The 14,285-nt window shown below is 51.0% G+C and overlaps 2 protein-coding genes across 2 annotated transcripts in view; one reads left to right on the forward strand and one right to left on the reverse strand.

Moving 5' to 3' along the window:
* Ptges (prostaglandin E synthase) overlaps window positions 1-7,535 on the forward strand; it is a 12,605-nt gene extending 5,070 nt beyond the window's left edge. Inside the window, exon 3 of the mRNA XM_008825930.3 lies at window positions 6,496-7,535. Within this exon, the coding sequence (XP_008824152.1) occupies window positions 6,496-6,745 (250 nt within the window). The 3' untranslated portion in view covers window positions 6,746-7,535. The remainder of the gene's footprint in view (window positions 1-6,495) is intronic.
* A 5,809-nt stretch (window positions 7,536-13,344) lies between these two features.
* Window positions 13,345-14,285, reverse strand: part of Prrx2 (paired related homeobox 2) — a 65,590-nt gene continuing 64,649 nt past the window's right edge. The window contains exon 5 of the mRNA XM_029559409.1: window positions 13,345-14,026. Within this exon, the coding sequence (XP_029415269.1) occupies window positions 13,667-14,026 (360 nt within the window). The 3' untranslated portion in view covers window positions 13,345-13,666. The remainder of the gene's footprint in view (window positions 14,027-14,285) is intronic.

The raw sequence follows: 14,285 nt of genomic DNA on the forward strand, positions 1-14,285 counted from the left end.
TGGCCTTTGGAACGGTGTATGTTACTAACAGGCCCAAGAACATTTTGACTTTTAGCCAAGAAACTGGCTATATTTCTTTGGGGCCTTTTTACACTAACTGCCTAGCCAATTCCTACGTTCTATTCTTATCACACCATCCTCTGAAGGGTTTACCCAAATTGTTAATAGGGAGTAGGGACACCGACTGCTCTGGCTTCTTCCATGATGAACAGGGACGCAGGGTGAGGCAGTTGGAGTACCCCTTCAGTGGGTCTATCTAAAAGACTCCCAAACTGCATAATTCTTTTCTCTAAGGGAAGAAGACAGTCCTTGAATCATGAATAGTAGATGTGAAGAAGTAAAGGCAAGAGTAATTAGCATTACAAGTTCTAGACAGGGAACTAGAATGAAAGTCCATTGGAGTTTCTTGACAAGGGCTTCCAAAAGCATCCCTCTATTAGGTTCTTCCTAGTTTTTCTTTTGTCTTCCAAGGCTGGACTAGTTGTCTGGGAAGAGTGGCTGGATACTTAGGTGAGGGTCCAGTGACCCTGCTTGGCATTCCTTTAATAAATGAGCACAACTGTCAACAAGCCCAATTGTGACTATGTTTAGCGATCAGGCTCAGCCAAAGTTATTTCATGCAGAAGGGAATTAAAATTTTTTAAAGTGAGTCTTGAGATTGGTTATCATGGCACACACTTATGATCCTAACACTCTGGAGCCTGACGCAGGAGGATTGCCTTGGGCTCCAGGCTAGTTTGAGTTATACAGTAAAACCCTGCCTCAAAACAAAGTCTTTAAAAAAAAATAAGCTATGTAAACTTCCCCCAGACACTGAAAGCTATACCTTTCATTAGCCATGATCAGTAGCAGAGTTTGGGGACATCCCTCTGCCATTTACCACCCATCCAGAATGAGGAAGGAGGCACTGGATTGACAGGAGCGAGGAGGATGGGCAGATGGACCTGGGCAAAATAGGAAACAAACTGCTAGTTCTCAACACGTTGCATGCGTCACAGACAGAAATGGGTGGGACACTGTCACTTCGAAAACAGAAATTCCCCTCTGAAAACAAAGTCTGAGAGGGTTTCCTCTTGCTTTTCTTAACTGATGATAATGTACACAGTTGTGGTTTTAAAGAATGACAGCGATGTGTGTTAGGAAGTGAGACTCCAGGCCACTCTACCCTTTCCAGCAGAAACACAGGAAGCCATCTTCCAGATGCTCCACTGACGCATCACCTGCCCATCCTTTAATGACCACCTACTATGTGCCCGGCTCTAGCTGTGCTTTTATGAGCCAATCGTCCCCCCAAATCATGACCCCATATTGGTGACCTGTGGCTCACCTTCAGCCCTGGTTTTCTGGACAGTTCTGAGCCATTGATAAGGGCATGAAGACCCAATCCAGCCCCCAGCAGTCACCATAGGGTTGTGTTTTATTCCCTCCCAGTGCATAACCTGACTGAGGGAGGAGGACAGATCTGCTAGGGGCCTGGATGTTTCCACCCACCTGGTAGGATTTAGTGCTGAGGTTAGATGGCTGTTTTCCAGCTGCATTTCCTGTGCATTTAGTGAAGCTTTATTTGGGACTTACTGGGTTCTTTGGGGATGGGCACTGGATACCTGGGTCCCTGGAGAGCCTCCTTTACCCACTTCATAGACTATAACAGAAAGTGGAGGGTACGGGGCTGGAGATGTAGCCCAAGTTGGTAGAGTGACTGACTAGCATACAGGAAGTCCTGGGGTCTGTTTCCAGAACCAGAGACAATCACGTTAGAGGCTAGCCTGGGCTACATGAGACCCTGTGAAAAAAAGAAAGGGGGGAGGGGAGAGAGAGAGAGAGAGAGAGAGAGTTGAGAGACTCCTGATACTGGGAACTAGAGAGAGAAAGTAAGTTCACTCTGAGAACATAGTTAAATATTAGACCAGGGCTTATGGTGCCCTCAGGGTCATCCTGCTGTGCACATAGGAAACATGAAATCTTGATCTTGGTGCATAAATCTTCGCAGATTAGCAGAAACCAACCTGGCAATCATGGATCAGATTTAAAGAACAGGACCCAGGCCAGGTGAGGTGGCACTCAACCTGAAATTCCAGAACCTAGGAAATGGAAGGAAGGAAGGAAGAAAAGAAGGAAGGGAGGGAGGGAGGGAGGGAGGGAAGAAAGGTGGGAGGAAGGAGCCCAGTTAGTCTTTCTTCCCAGAACACCCAGCTGCATTTCTGGACAGTGACTCCTTTGACCAAAACCTGAGGTTGCATGCTTGGAACCCCACCTAGAGCTGCCCTGCAAGGCCCCAGGGAGGAGGGACAGCATCTAACCCAATTTTCTGTCATTTCTCGGTATTTGGAATGAGCACTCATAATCTTGAGGAAAGCAGTTTGTTAGGGAATTGGGCCTCCGGGCTCCAATTCCAGAAGATCCTTATGTGCATCCACCTGGCCACTTGGCGATGGTGGACACAGTCCCACAAAGGGAGGGACATCTGCCTGAGACCTCAGAGAGCTTTAGTTAGTGGCATTGGTGGAGTCCCCATTTCTATCTGGAGCAGTGAGGGTCACCAAGGACCTGGAGCAGGTGAGCAGCTCTGGGAGAATGAACTTAGCAATCACAGCTGTGTCCAGACCAAAACTGGTAATGGGGCTGATTATGATGGGGGAGCGAACTTAAGGCCCACCTATCTGGTTTTCCCATGTGTCTCTGGGTACCAACACCCCCATCAACCCCAACAATACACCGAGGAGGGTGATGCTGTCTGTAGAGATAGAAGCAGTTTGCCTAGGTTTGGTGCTGATGCTGTGACCCAGCTGAGCAGGATGGCCGAACTTCAGAGTGGCCTCCTCACTCCCCTCCCCCGCACCCCTGTGTCTGCTGCTTGGCAGCTGTGTCACCCTGAGCTCAAGGACACAGGCAGTGTGAGCAGGGAGCCCGAAGAGGGAGACACACTGCTAACACTACCCTGACCTGGGGTCACTGTAGGTTCCCCCCCACACCCCCACACCACTGCGAACAGTAACACAGCCCTGTGGAAATGAGTACTGAAGGCCCAGCCCAGGCCTGATGTCACAGGAGCATGGGGGGCGGGGGGGGCTGTGCAAGTCCAGTCCAGTAGGTTCTGGCTTTGGGCGACTTCCCCTCAAAACAGTGGTTATTATTGGAATGACACATTTCTTGGTGTCTCCTCAGTACGTGACTCCCTCCATGCCTCTGTTTGGATACTGTGGGAGGAAGAGAGAGGTGAGCTTTATTATTATTTTTTTTTTGCAACATCCTAATTTCCCCATTCCTCCCTGCCCCTGGCACCAATGTGGCATTGTGGGGCCCCTCTGTGGTTTTAGACAGAACACAGGGACACTCAGGGTGGGCGCTCCAGCTCCTCCTGACCACCTTTCCTCCCACATGGGTCACCACTGTGTCTGCAGCAAGAAGCAAGGAAGTGAGTGTTTGCTTTCTCTGCAAGGTTCACCTCCCTAGCCTGGGACCTGCCTTGAAGCAGGGAGCATGCCTTCCTCCTCGACACATTGTGACCCCAACTTCTACCCACCTGCTCTTTAGGTCTGGCCATGTTGTTTTGTTTTTGGAGAAAATCTCATGTAGCCCAGGCTGACTTCTAACTCTGTGTAGCTGAGGGTGACCTTGAACTTCTGATCCTCCTGCCTCCAACTCTCAAGTGCTAGAGTTATAGTCAAGTACACTTAACCTTGTTTATTTGGTGCTGGGAATCGAACCCAGGACCACCTTGTGGTTGCTATGCAAGCTCTGTACCAACTGAACTATATCTCCAGTCTTTATTTTTTCAGACACAGTCTTTTATAATTATTTATTTATTATAATTTTTTTTATTTTATGTGTATGCATGTATTGCCTGTGTCACGCAATGCTGGCAGAGAACAGAAGAGGCAGTTGGATCCCCTGGAACTGGAGTTACCGACAGTTGTTAGCTGCCACGTGGGTGCTGGGATTTGAACCCGGGTCTTCTGCAAGAACAGTCAGTGTTCTTAACTGCTGATCCATCTCTCCAGCCCTGACTTGGTGGTTTTTAAATTATTATTATAATCGTGTGTGTATATGCATGCTATGGGGTATATGTGGAGGAGGTCAGAGGAGACTCAGTTCTCTCGTGTTATGTGGGTTCCTGGTATCAAGTTCACGTTATCTGGCTAGGTGGCAAGCACCTTTACCTGCTGAGCCGTCTGGGCAGTCCTTGATTTTTTATTGTTTTGGTGTGTGTGTGTGTGTGTGTGTGTGTGTGTGTGTGTGTGTTTTCTTTTTTTGAGACAGGGTTTCCCTGTAGCTAAAGCAGACCTGGAACTTACTGTGTAGACCAGGTTGGGCTCAGTCCCTGCCTCTGCCTCCTGAGTGCTGGGATTAAAGGTATATGCACCACCACACCTAGCTATACCCAGCTTTTTCTTTTTTTAGACCAGGCTAGCTTTGAACTCAGAGAGATCCGCCTGCCTCTGCCTCCGCCCAAGTGCTGGAATTAAGGCATGCACTACCATGCTGGGCTGACCTTGAACTCTTTAAAAAGATGTATTTATTTTTCTTTTGTGTTTGATGTTTGCCTGTATGTATGTGCACCATGTGCATTCAGGAGTCCAGTGAAGTCAGAATTCCCTTCACTGGGGTTACAGGTAATTGTGAACTGCCCAATGTGGGTGCTAGGAATTGAACCCAGGTCCTCTGCAAGAGCAACATGTGCTCTTAACCATCTCCCCAGTCCCTAACTTGGAATCGCTGATCTTCTGCTCCCTCCTGAGTGTGGAGTGGAGCGTTTCCCAGTGCATCCTACTTTATTTGGTGTGGGGCTCAAACCCAGGACTTTGTATATACTAGGCAAGCCCTGTACTGACTGAGCTATAGCCCAGCCCTCTGTGGGAGTTTCATTTGTTTGTTTGTTTGTATTATTTGGTCTTATTTTTTTGGTCTTTTTGAGACAGGGTCTCCCTGTAGCCCCAGCTGTCCTGGAGGAACTCACTATGTAGACCAGGCTGGCCTTGAACTCACAGAGATCCGCCTGCCTCTGCCTCCCAAGTGCTGGGATTAAAGGCGTGCGCCACCACACCAGCTTATGGGAGTTTTTATACCCTTGGAGTGAGTTTCATTTTTTGCCTGTGTTACCAGGCCCCTCTCATTGATCTGCCTCACAAATGGGTCTGCTTTGAGCACACCATGGTGTTCCTACTCCCAGGACCTTTGCATGATGATTGTTCTCCACCGAGGTCCTTCCTCTGCATGGTTAGCTTCAGGCTGTAACACAAATATCTCTCCTGACTATTGCTGTTCCAGCCACCTTGCCAAGGCTCCCTCCCTACAGCGCTGGGGTGCTGGGTACGCCAGGCCCCACTATGCTCTGCCCACTTTCAGTTAAGCAACACCCCATGGCCCTTAGTAGGACTCATTTTTCCAGAGGGAGACAAGGGGAGGCCTTTCAGCCGGTCATCACACACACACCACCCCCAGGCTGGGCCTGGCCAGCACTGGGCCTGATGCTGTTAGATACGTTCCAGCTGGAAGCCCTGGAGTCTCCACGCTGCACACAAGGGGCCTGTCCTGGGGGAGGTCATGGCTCGGGCACTTAGTTCCTGTTTATTTGAGTGTCCAGCATAGCCGTCTATGGCCTCAGGCATTCATTCTTGAGTTTATGGAATTCAACTTCCCATCCATCTCAGAGAAAGACGACCATCCATCGAGGTCATGGAAACTGAGTGCGGCGGGCAAGAGTTTTCTGCCTTGGTCATTTATTTATGGCAGGGTTATACACAGCCCCCCACCATGTATGCTCACACTCCCTTCCTCTAAACAAAACTAAGAGTTAGACAGCACGCATGAAGGGGGAAGGCTTGGCTGGGGCCCCATACTTTGCTGGGCTGGTAAGGGGAGGGATCCTATGGTTATCCTTAAAAAAATTGATGGTGGCGCACGCCTTTAATCCCAGCACTTGGGAGGCAGAGGCAGGTGGATCTCTGTGAGTTCAAGGCCAGCCTGGTCTACATAGTGAATTCCAGGCCAGCTGGGGCTACAGGGAGACCCTGTCTCAAAAAGACCCCCCCCAAAAAAAATTGATGCTCAGATTTGGGGGCAGAACAAGACAGACCAGCACTGGGCAGGCCGAAGCCTGCATTTAGAAGTTGAGTAGCCTCAGGCCTGACTCCCAGCAGCCCTGCCTCAGAGAACACCAATCAGAAGTCCTCCTTTTCCTGTCTGGTGTCTAAGGACCATAAGGGAGGATGTGAAGAAGGTGAGAGGAGCCAGGTTCTCATAAGCCCTGATGTATGAAGAAGCCCGGAGCCAGCAGTGACTTGTTAACTGGGCTTTGTGCCTCAGCCACTTCTGAGCAGGAACTTGGGGTCACTGTCCCCTCGGCTCTACAGCATCTCGTTTCTTGGTCAGGAAGGGATTTGGGTTCCTTGGAGGCTGAAAGATCTGCAGTGGTTTGGATCCTTCAGGGGTGAAATACCTCAGGGGCGCTGGGGGCCCAGACCTGACTTCTGACTGTACCCCTTTGCTCCCCAGGGTCCACAGGAATGATATGGAAAACATCTACCCATTCCTCTTCCTGGGCTTCGTCTACTCACTCCTGGGACCTAACCTTTCAGTTGCCTGGATACACTTCCTCGTCGTCCTCACGGGTCGCATGGTGCACACCGTGACCTACCTGGGCAAGCTGAGTCCCCGAATCCGCTCTGGGTCCTACGTGCTGGCCCAGGTGGCCTGTGTCTCCATGGCTCTGCAAATCCTCTGGGAAGCGGTCCGACACCTGTGACCGGGAGCTGATGCCTGCTTGCCCACCATGCTGTGGGCCATGAGCCACTGAGGCTGAACCTGGGGACGTGGTGTCTAGAATAGGGCTCCTGGTCATCTGAGTGTGTGGATCCCTGGGCCCAGAGTGTGTGTGTGTGTGTGTGTGTGTGTGTGTGTTAGTGTCTTGGGCTCCTAGATAAAGTTGCCAAGTACAACCACGGATAGATGAGTTGTCAAAATTGACAGAACATCTTTCATCTCATAAGAGCTTTAAACGAGTGAAGAGAGAGAGGGGGACCGTCACGAATGATTCTCAAACCCAGCCATCATCCAATTCAGGCTCCAAAATGCAGACTTTTTAGACCAACCCAAGATTCTGGCTCAGCCCTTGGAGACAAGCCTAGACTGAGCTCCACGTGAAGCCCAGCGATGGCCAGCTCCAGGCCCAGGACAGCGGAGGCACTCTGTGTTTTCGTGGAGGGCATTGGCTGAGGCAGACAGGCTTGAGCTGCTTTGTCCTCTATTGATGTTTCCTTACCCTTTGCTCTGAAGACCTTACTACACAGACAGGCTGGGAGTGCGTGGGAACAGTCACAGTAAGGCCCTCCTGCTTGTTCAAGGCCTTAGCCCTCCAAAAACGGCTGTCAGTCATAAACAATGAGCTTTGAGTGACCACTGAAAGGGGCCTTTGGTCCCTTTAATGCCTGTGAGGTTTGAAGACTTAAGATGTCCACTCCTATGAGGAACCTTGTGTGTGCATATGTGGTATCCCCGAGACTCTCCTCCTAATCATTAAACGGCAGTGTCTGATACGTGAACCTCTCCATGTCACTTGTTTCCAGTGGCCACATTGTCCAAGCTAGCCTGACGCTGGCTCTGCGTTTTTGGGTCTTGGTAGGTTTTTGTTCTATTTTCCGTTTTTCCTCTTTTTTTTTTTTTAAAAAAAAAAAGTTTATGTGTATGCGTGTATTGCCTGCATGTAGGTAAGTGCACCTATGTCGTGCAGTGCCCTTGGAGGACAGAAGAGGCTGTCGAATCCCCTGGGACTGGAGGTATGGACAGTTGATAGCTGTCATGTTGGGTGCTGGGATTCAAACCTGGGTCTTCTGCAAGAACAACCAGTGTTCTTAACCACTGAGCCATCTCTCCAACCCCTATTTTTTGGTTTTTCGAGACAGGATCTCGTGTAGCCAAGGACAACCTTAATCACCTGATCCTTCTGCCTCCACCATGAGATTGGGGATTGCTGACATACACTGTTACAGCAGGCTTTCTTTGGAATGGCTTTTTAGTGAGTGGGTTGTCTGGGACCCAGCCAGCAGGACACATTCTCAGCAAGCCCTCACAGGCACCTTGTCTATGGAACTGACACGCCAGGAGGCAACTCCAAGGCGATCCCTGCCTCCTACAAGGGGCTCCCAGATAAGATGTTATCTGGCTTAGCACTCAGGAATGCCCTAACCCTGACTTCCCAGCTTACCCTCCCTGCCGCCCTGACAACTCATGATGCTATTTCCCATTCTACAGATGGAAACACTGAGGCTCAAGGAGTTACCACCTTGACACATAGGGTTGGCTCTCGAACCTGGGACAGTGAGGCCCCTAGCACAGTCCCTACCACAAAGTCCCATCCCTAACCATCCAGTGCACTGCAGGCGCTGTGCTCCCTAACCGATGAAACCTGCTCTGTGGGGACCTCCCAGGGGACTCCAAGCCACATTGGAAAGGCCAGGTAGGCTGGGCTGCTTCGGCCCTGGGCTCTGGGAGTGAACGGCACCGCCCTCTGGTGGTGAGATGAAACCTTGCCTATTGGACCTCAGCTGCTGCTTATCTGAAAAGAAACAGGAGGGGCAGGCAGTGTTTTGAGTGCCAGCTGTTTGCTGAACTTTGAGCTGGACGGTACCTTCAGTTTTTCCCGACTTAAAATATCCTATTTCAAGAAGGAGGCACTTCTGCATTTTAGATGAGGGACACAGGGCTCCAAGAGGAGAGGTGACTTCCCGTGACTAGGTCAGAGGAAACTGGCTCTGCTGGGTGTGCAAGCTTTTGTCTGTTGTCCCTCCTGGGGAAGGCAGGGCTGCGAGGGCCGTGCATTCTGGTCAGAAACTGGGTTGCACAGAGTAGAGACGTGTATCACCCATGATGACTGTGACCTGAGGCCTGGATGATAGAGCAAGCCCCCTCAGAGACCTTGAGGACCACCCACGTTTGTCCACTCCAGCAGTACCTTCTGAGCCCTGGCACTACTGTGGGAAGGGCTGCAGGGCAAGGGACAGTGACATCCCCAAGTGCTCAGTGTCTTCTGGAGAAAGAGGGCTGGGAGCTCAGGGGCCCTCTGACCCCTACTGGAAGGCCAGTGGTCGCTGAGTTCCGATGGGGAGGTGAGTCACACTGGCCTTAGTCTGGAAGTGTAAAGAAATTCAAGTGTTATCAAGCATGATCTGCACTCCTGTAATCCCAGCACTTGGAAGGCTGAGGCAGAAGGGTCAGAAGTTCAAGACCAGCCTCAGTTACATAACAGGGTCAAGGCCAGCCTGGTGTGAAATGCTGTCTCAAGAAACTAAACCAAAGAAACCATCCAAGCACAGGCAGGTGAATTTCTGTTAGTCCGAGGCCAGCCTGGTCTACATATCGAATTCCAGGCCAGCAGAGGCTACATAGGGAGACACTGTCTCAAAAACAAAAACAAGAAATCCTAGTGTGAAGGCAGGAAGAACCTGGTCCTGGGCCTGTGGCTGGGAAGCTGGGGCCTGGAAGGGAGTCAGAGGAAGAGGGTCACTAAGGTAGCAGCGGGGACTGGGGGTAGGTGGATATCTGGACAAATGGGCACAGTAGGCTGTGATATGGCCTTTGCTTTCCAAGTGGTTTGAACAGTGGAGTATCCTAGCTGTGTCCAAGAAATGGAGAGAGGTGGGGACACTGGCTCCAGCAGGGCAACTGGCCGGAGCTGAGGGACAAGGCCTAAAGGCCTGTTCTGCTCCAGCCCCCATGGTAGGGCAAGTACCTGGCTCCAGCCAGCACACATTCACATTTCTTTATTTTGTGTGTGTACATATGTATGTCTGTGTCTGTGTGTATGTGGGTACACACATGCGATCACATATGTGCAGGTCAGAGGACACCTTGAGAAGCTGGTTCTCTCCTTCCACCATGTGGGTCTCAGGTCATCAGGCTCAGCAAGTCCCTTTATCTACTGAGTCATTTTGCTGGCCTGTGAGTCTGAGGGTCTCGTCCTGTAGAGCAGGCTGGCCTTGAGTTAGAAATTTTTTTCAAAGTGCTGGAATTGCAGGCATGCACCAAGGAGATGGCTGGTTGTGAGGTAATCACTTTCCCAGGGTGCACTGGCATGTGCTTACCCAGGCCTCTGCATGCATTAAGCATGTGCCACCACACTGACTCACATTACAGGTGTGTGCCACCCCCTGACTCACATTACAGGTGTGTGCCACCCCCTGACTCACATTACAGGTGTGTGCCACCACACTGACTCATATTACAGGTGTATGCCACCCCTGACTCACATTACCCGTGTGTGCCACCACACTGACTCGCCTCCATTTCTTTAAAGTCTCATCCTGTAACCTAGGGTGGCCTGGAACTTACTATGTAGCCCAGGCTGGCCTCAAGTTCGATGTAATCCTCCTGCTTCAGTCTCCCTAATGCTGAAATTACAGCTGGTCTATACTACCACATGAGGCTCACAGCCAATTTTAGAAATCTCATATCTGCAATCCCAGTACTTGGGAGGTAGAGGCAGGACAATCAGAAGTTGCATTGCCATCCCAGTTAGAGAGTTTGAAGCCAACCTGGGCTATGTGAGGCTTTGTTTTGTTTGTTTGTTTGTTTGTTTGTTTTAAAGGTGTTGGGTTAGCCGGGCATGGTGGTGCATGCCTTTAATTCAAGCACTGCTAGGATGGCAGAAGCAGACAGATCTCTGTTAATCTGAGGTCAGTCTGATCTACATAGCGAGCTCTAGGCCAGCTGGGGATACAGGGCGACCCTGACTCAAAAAGACCAAAACAAGGGGGGAGGTTGCTGGAGAGATGGCTTAGTGGTTAAGAGCACTGGCTGCTCCACAGAGAATCAGGGTTCGATTCCCAGCACTCACATGACAGCTAACAACCATCCGTAACTCCAGTTCGAGGGGAATCCATCGCCCTCTTCTGACCTTTGCAGGCATTGCACAACACAGGTGCCTTTACATACATGTAGGCAATACACTCATAAAATAGAAGTAAAACACCAAACTGGGGATGGAGACATGGCTCAGTAGTTAAGAGCACTTGCTGCTCTTGCACAGGACCCAGTTCAGTTCCCAGCACCTACATGGTGGGTAATAACTGTCTATAACTCTAGTTCCAGGGGATCTGATGCTCTCTTCTGGCCTCTGAGGGCATTGCACACATGTGGTGTACTTACACACATGCAGGCAAAACACTCATACACATAAAAGAAAAATAAACCACAAGAAACAAAACTGTCCCCCCTCTAGAACCCCTGCCTTGCCAGTTCATGGTGCATGGCTCTGTCAGACACTGTGCTCCAGGCTCTGTTACCTCTCCATTTCACAGAGAAGAAAAATCAAGGCCCAGAGAAAGGCCTTACTCAAGGTGATTTTTTTTTTTGGTTTTGTTTTTTCCAAGCCTCCCCCCTTCCTCTCTCTCTCTCTCTCTCTCTCTCTCTCTCTCTCTCTCTCCTCTCTCAAGAAATAAAAGCAAAAGCAAACACAGTGCCTTCTTCCTTTGGTCAAACAGGCAAAGGCTATGGGGGACCGGGTACGACTAGTCCAAGTCTTCCTGGGCTGAGCTGGCCTGGGGTCTCTGGTATGTTGGTGTTGTAGTCAAATGGCAGCCTGAGAATGTTGCCCAGGAAGCAGGCCACACAGACCTGCAGTTAGGCGCGGCAGGTCAGCAGTGCTGGGTTTCTGTTTTGCCCTGAGGCTGTGTGCCCCGCCCTCAGCACCCCACTGGAGCAGCATGTGAAAACTATTAAGTCGGTTTATTTTTTCTAGAGCACTGGAGAGGAAGTGACATTGACATCTTCGCGGTCTGATGGCTGGGCCATTCATGGGAAGAGGGCCTCTGGCGTTTTCCAAAACTGGAGTTTCCGGGGCCCACCTTCCAGACCCCCCACCCTGTGGGACCCCAGGTCTGCAACAGGCCGGCTGCCCTTTTTTTTTTTAAAAAAATATTTTATTTTATTTATTTATTATATGTGTATAAGTGCATGTGTATAACTGCATGTATGTGAGTGCACCCATGTCCTGCAATGCCGCAGAGGTCAGAAGAAGGCTTTGAATTCCCCTGGAACTGAGTGAAGGACGGTTCATAGCTGCCATGTGGGAATCTGGGTCCTCGGCAAGAGCAGTCAGTGCCCTTCACTGCTGAGCTGTCTGCAGCCCTGGCCCTGTCTTTTCAACTCTTTGTGACATCTCCTTTGGGGATGAGAGAGAGAGAGAGAGAGAGAGAGAGAGAGAGAGAGAGAGAGAGAGAGGTGGCTGGAGAGACAGCTCAGCGGTTAAGAGCACTTGCTGCTCTTGCAGAGGACCCGGGTTCAACTCCAGTTCCAGGGAACCCAACACCTTCTTCTGTCCTCCACAGGCATCTGTACCTATGTGGTTCACATATATATAGTCAAGTGGACACATACATACACAAACAAAATACGTGTGTGTGTGTGTGTGTGTGTTAAGTAGAACTATGAGATGAGTGTCCACTGAGCTCTGGGGCCCTGACCAGTACCTAGGAAGGCCTGCTCCCTTGCTCACTCTCAGTTTAGCAAGGACAAAAGGGGTGCTACTTCAGGCTGCTCAGCATCCTATGGCCGGACTGTTGCAGGTACCAATCCCCCAGGGAGAATGACGTATGTGTGCCCTCGGAATCCAGAAGAGGGTTCCAGATCCCCTGGAACCTAGACTATGTGAGTGTGGATAGGGGCCTGAGCCCGAGAAGCATGCATGCATCCGATCTCTCTCTGCTCATACTGGGGATGCGATTAGCTGCTTCAGGTGTCTGCCACCTAGACTTCTCTGTAATGGTGGGCTGTGACCTAGAAGTGAGAGTTAAAATAAACCCTTTGTTCCTTAAATACCTTTTCATAAGAGTATTTTGTCACAGCAACTGGAAACGAGGGCACCCCTCCACAGTCCAGTGCCCAGAAGGCATCACGATTCTGCGTGCCCAGTAGCAGGAATTTAATACTAGCACCTTCCCCCACACTTTAGGAGTTCATGGTCACACATCCTGTCCATACCCGGTGGGGTGGGAGAGATGTGTCCTAGTCAGTCACCCAATAGGGTGACTCTCCCCGAAAACCCTAAGTATTTCCTCAGGACTGAGAATGGGAGATGAAGCCTGGGGCTGGTTCTGTCTCTGGCCCCTCTCCCCACCCAAGGGCTGTGTGGGGTGACAGAGGACCACAGCCAAAAAACAGCACAGGTGTGCAGGCAATGGGCCCCACAGAGGCTGCTGTGTGAGCCAGGCCAGGCCCAGGGCCACCTGGAGAATACTGCAGGCCAGGAAGGCTGTGGACTACCATCTAGCCAGGCCGGGTCCTGGCTCCCTCTCAGCAGCCCTGCCCATCCATCTGCTCCCATCTCGCCCTTCTGAAGTCTCCTGGAACTTAAGAAAAATGGTTTTATTCCTTAAGGACAAAAGCTTTTTGGTTTTAATACACAAGTGAGGTCCTTGGCGGACTCCTGCTCCGCCTTCCAGCCCAGCTGCTCCAAGAGCCTCAGGCTGTGGCCTCAGCCACCATAGGCAGAGAGGTGCTGAGATGGGCTCCTGGTACCCAGTAGGCCTCTGGAGCTCAGGAGGCTGGAATGGAGAGAAGGCCTAGGAGAGACTGTCCAGCCTGTCTGGGGACAGGGACAGAAAAGCCCACTTGCTTCATCGCTGTCTGTTGCTGGGCCAGGAAGGAGGCCAGGCCTGGTGCACGCTGACCATCAGTTCACCGTGGGCACCTGGCTGTGGTGTAGGCTGAACTCTTTGGCCTTGAGGCGGAGGCTGGCGATGCTGTTGGCCATGTTGACTCCGGAGGTTGCAGGACTGGATCCCCCAGGGCTGTAGGGCTGCACAGAGCTGGAGAGAGGACAGGAAATACAAGGATCCATTGGTGCATCTGGCTGGTTGCCTCTGGTGGTCCTACTTCTCCTGGTGAGCTTGGGGTGGCCCAGGCCAGGCTGTAAGTTTGGGGGAGGGGCCAGAGCACCCAGAGGTGGCACTGGGTCAATGGAGCCTCCCAGGCTGATGTGGTGGCACACGCCTATAATCACAGTATCCGAGAAGCTGAGGCAGAAGGATTGCCATGAGTTCCAGGCCTACCTGGTCTACAGTGTAAGCCCACCCCCCGCTTTTTAAATTATTTTATTATTTTTATTTTATGAATATGAGTGTATTGCCTGCATGTATGTGCACCTGTGCCGTGCAATGCCTCCGAGGTCAGAAGAGGGCTTTGGATTCCCCTGGAACTGGAGTTAAGGACGGTTCGTAGCTGCCATGTGGGTGCTGGGAATCGAACCCAGATCCTCTGCAAGAGCAGTCAGTGCTCTTACCTGCTGAGCC

This window comes from Nannospalax galili, unplaced genomic scaffold (genome assembly GCF_000622305.1).
Source record: "Nannospalax galili isolate Female #2095 unplaced genomic scaffold, S.galili_v1.0 scaffold290, whole genome shotgun sequence".
Taxonomy (NCBI): domain Eukaryota; kingdom Metazoa; phylum Chordata; class Mammalia; order Rodentia; family Spalacidae; genus Nannospalax; species Nannospalax galili.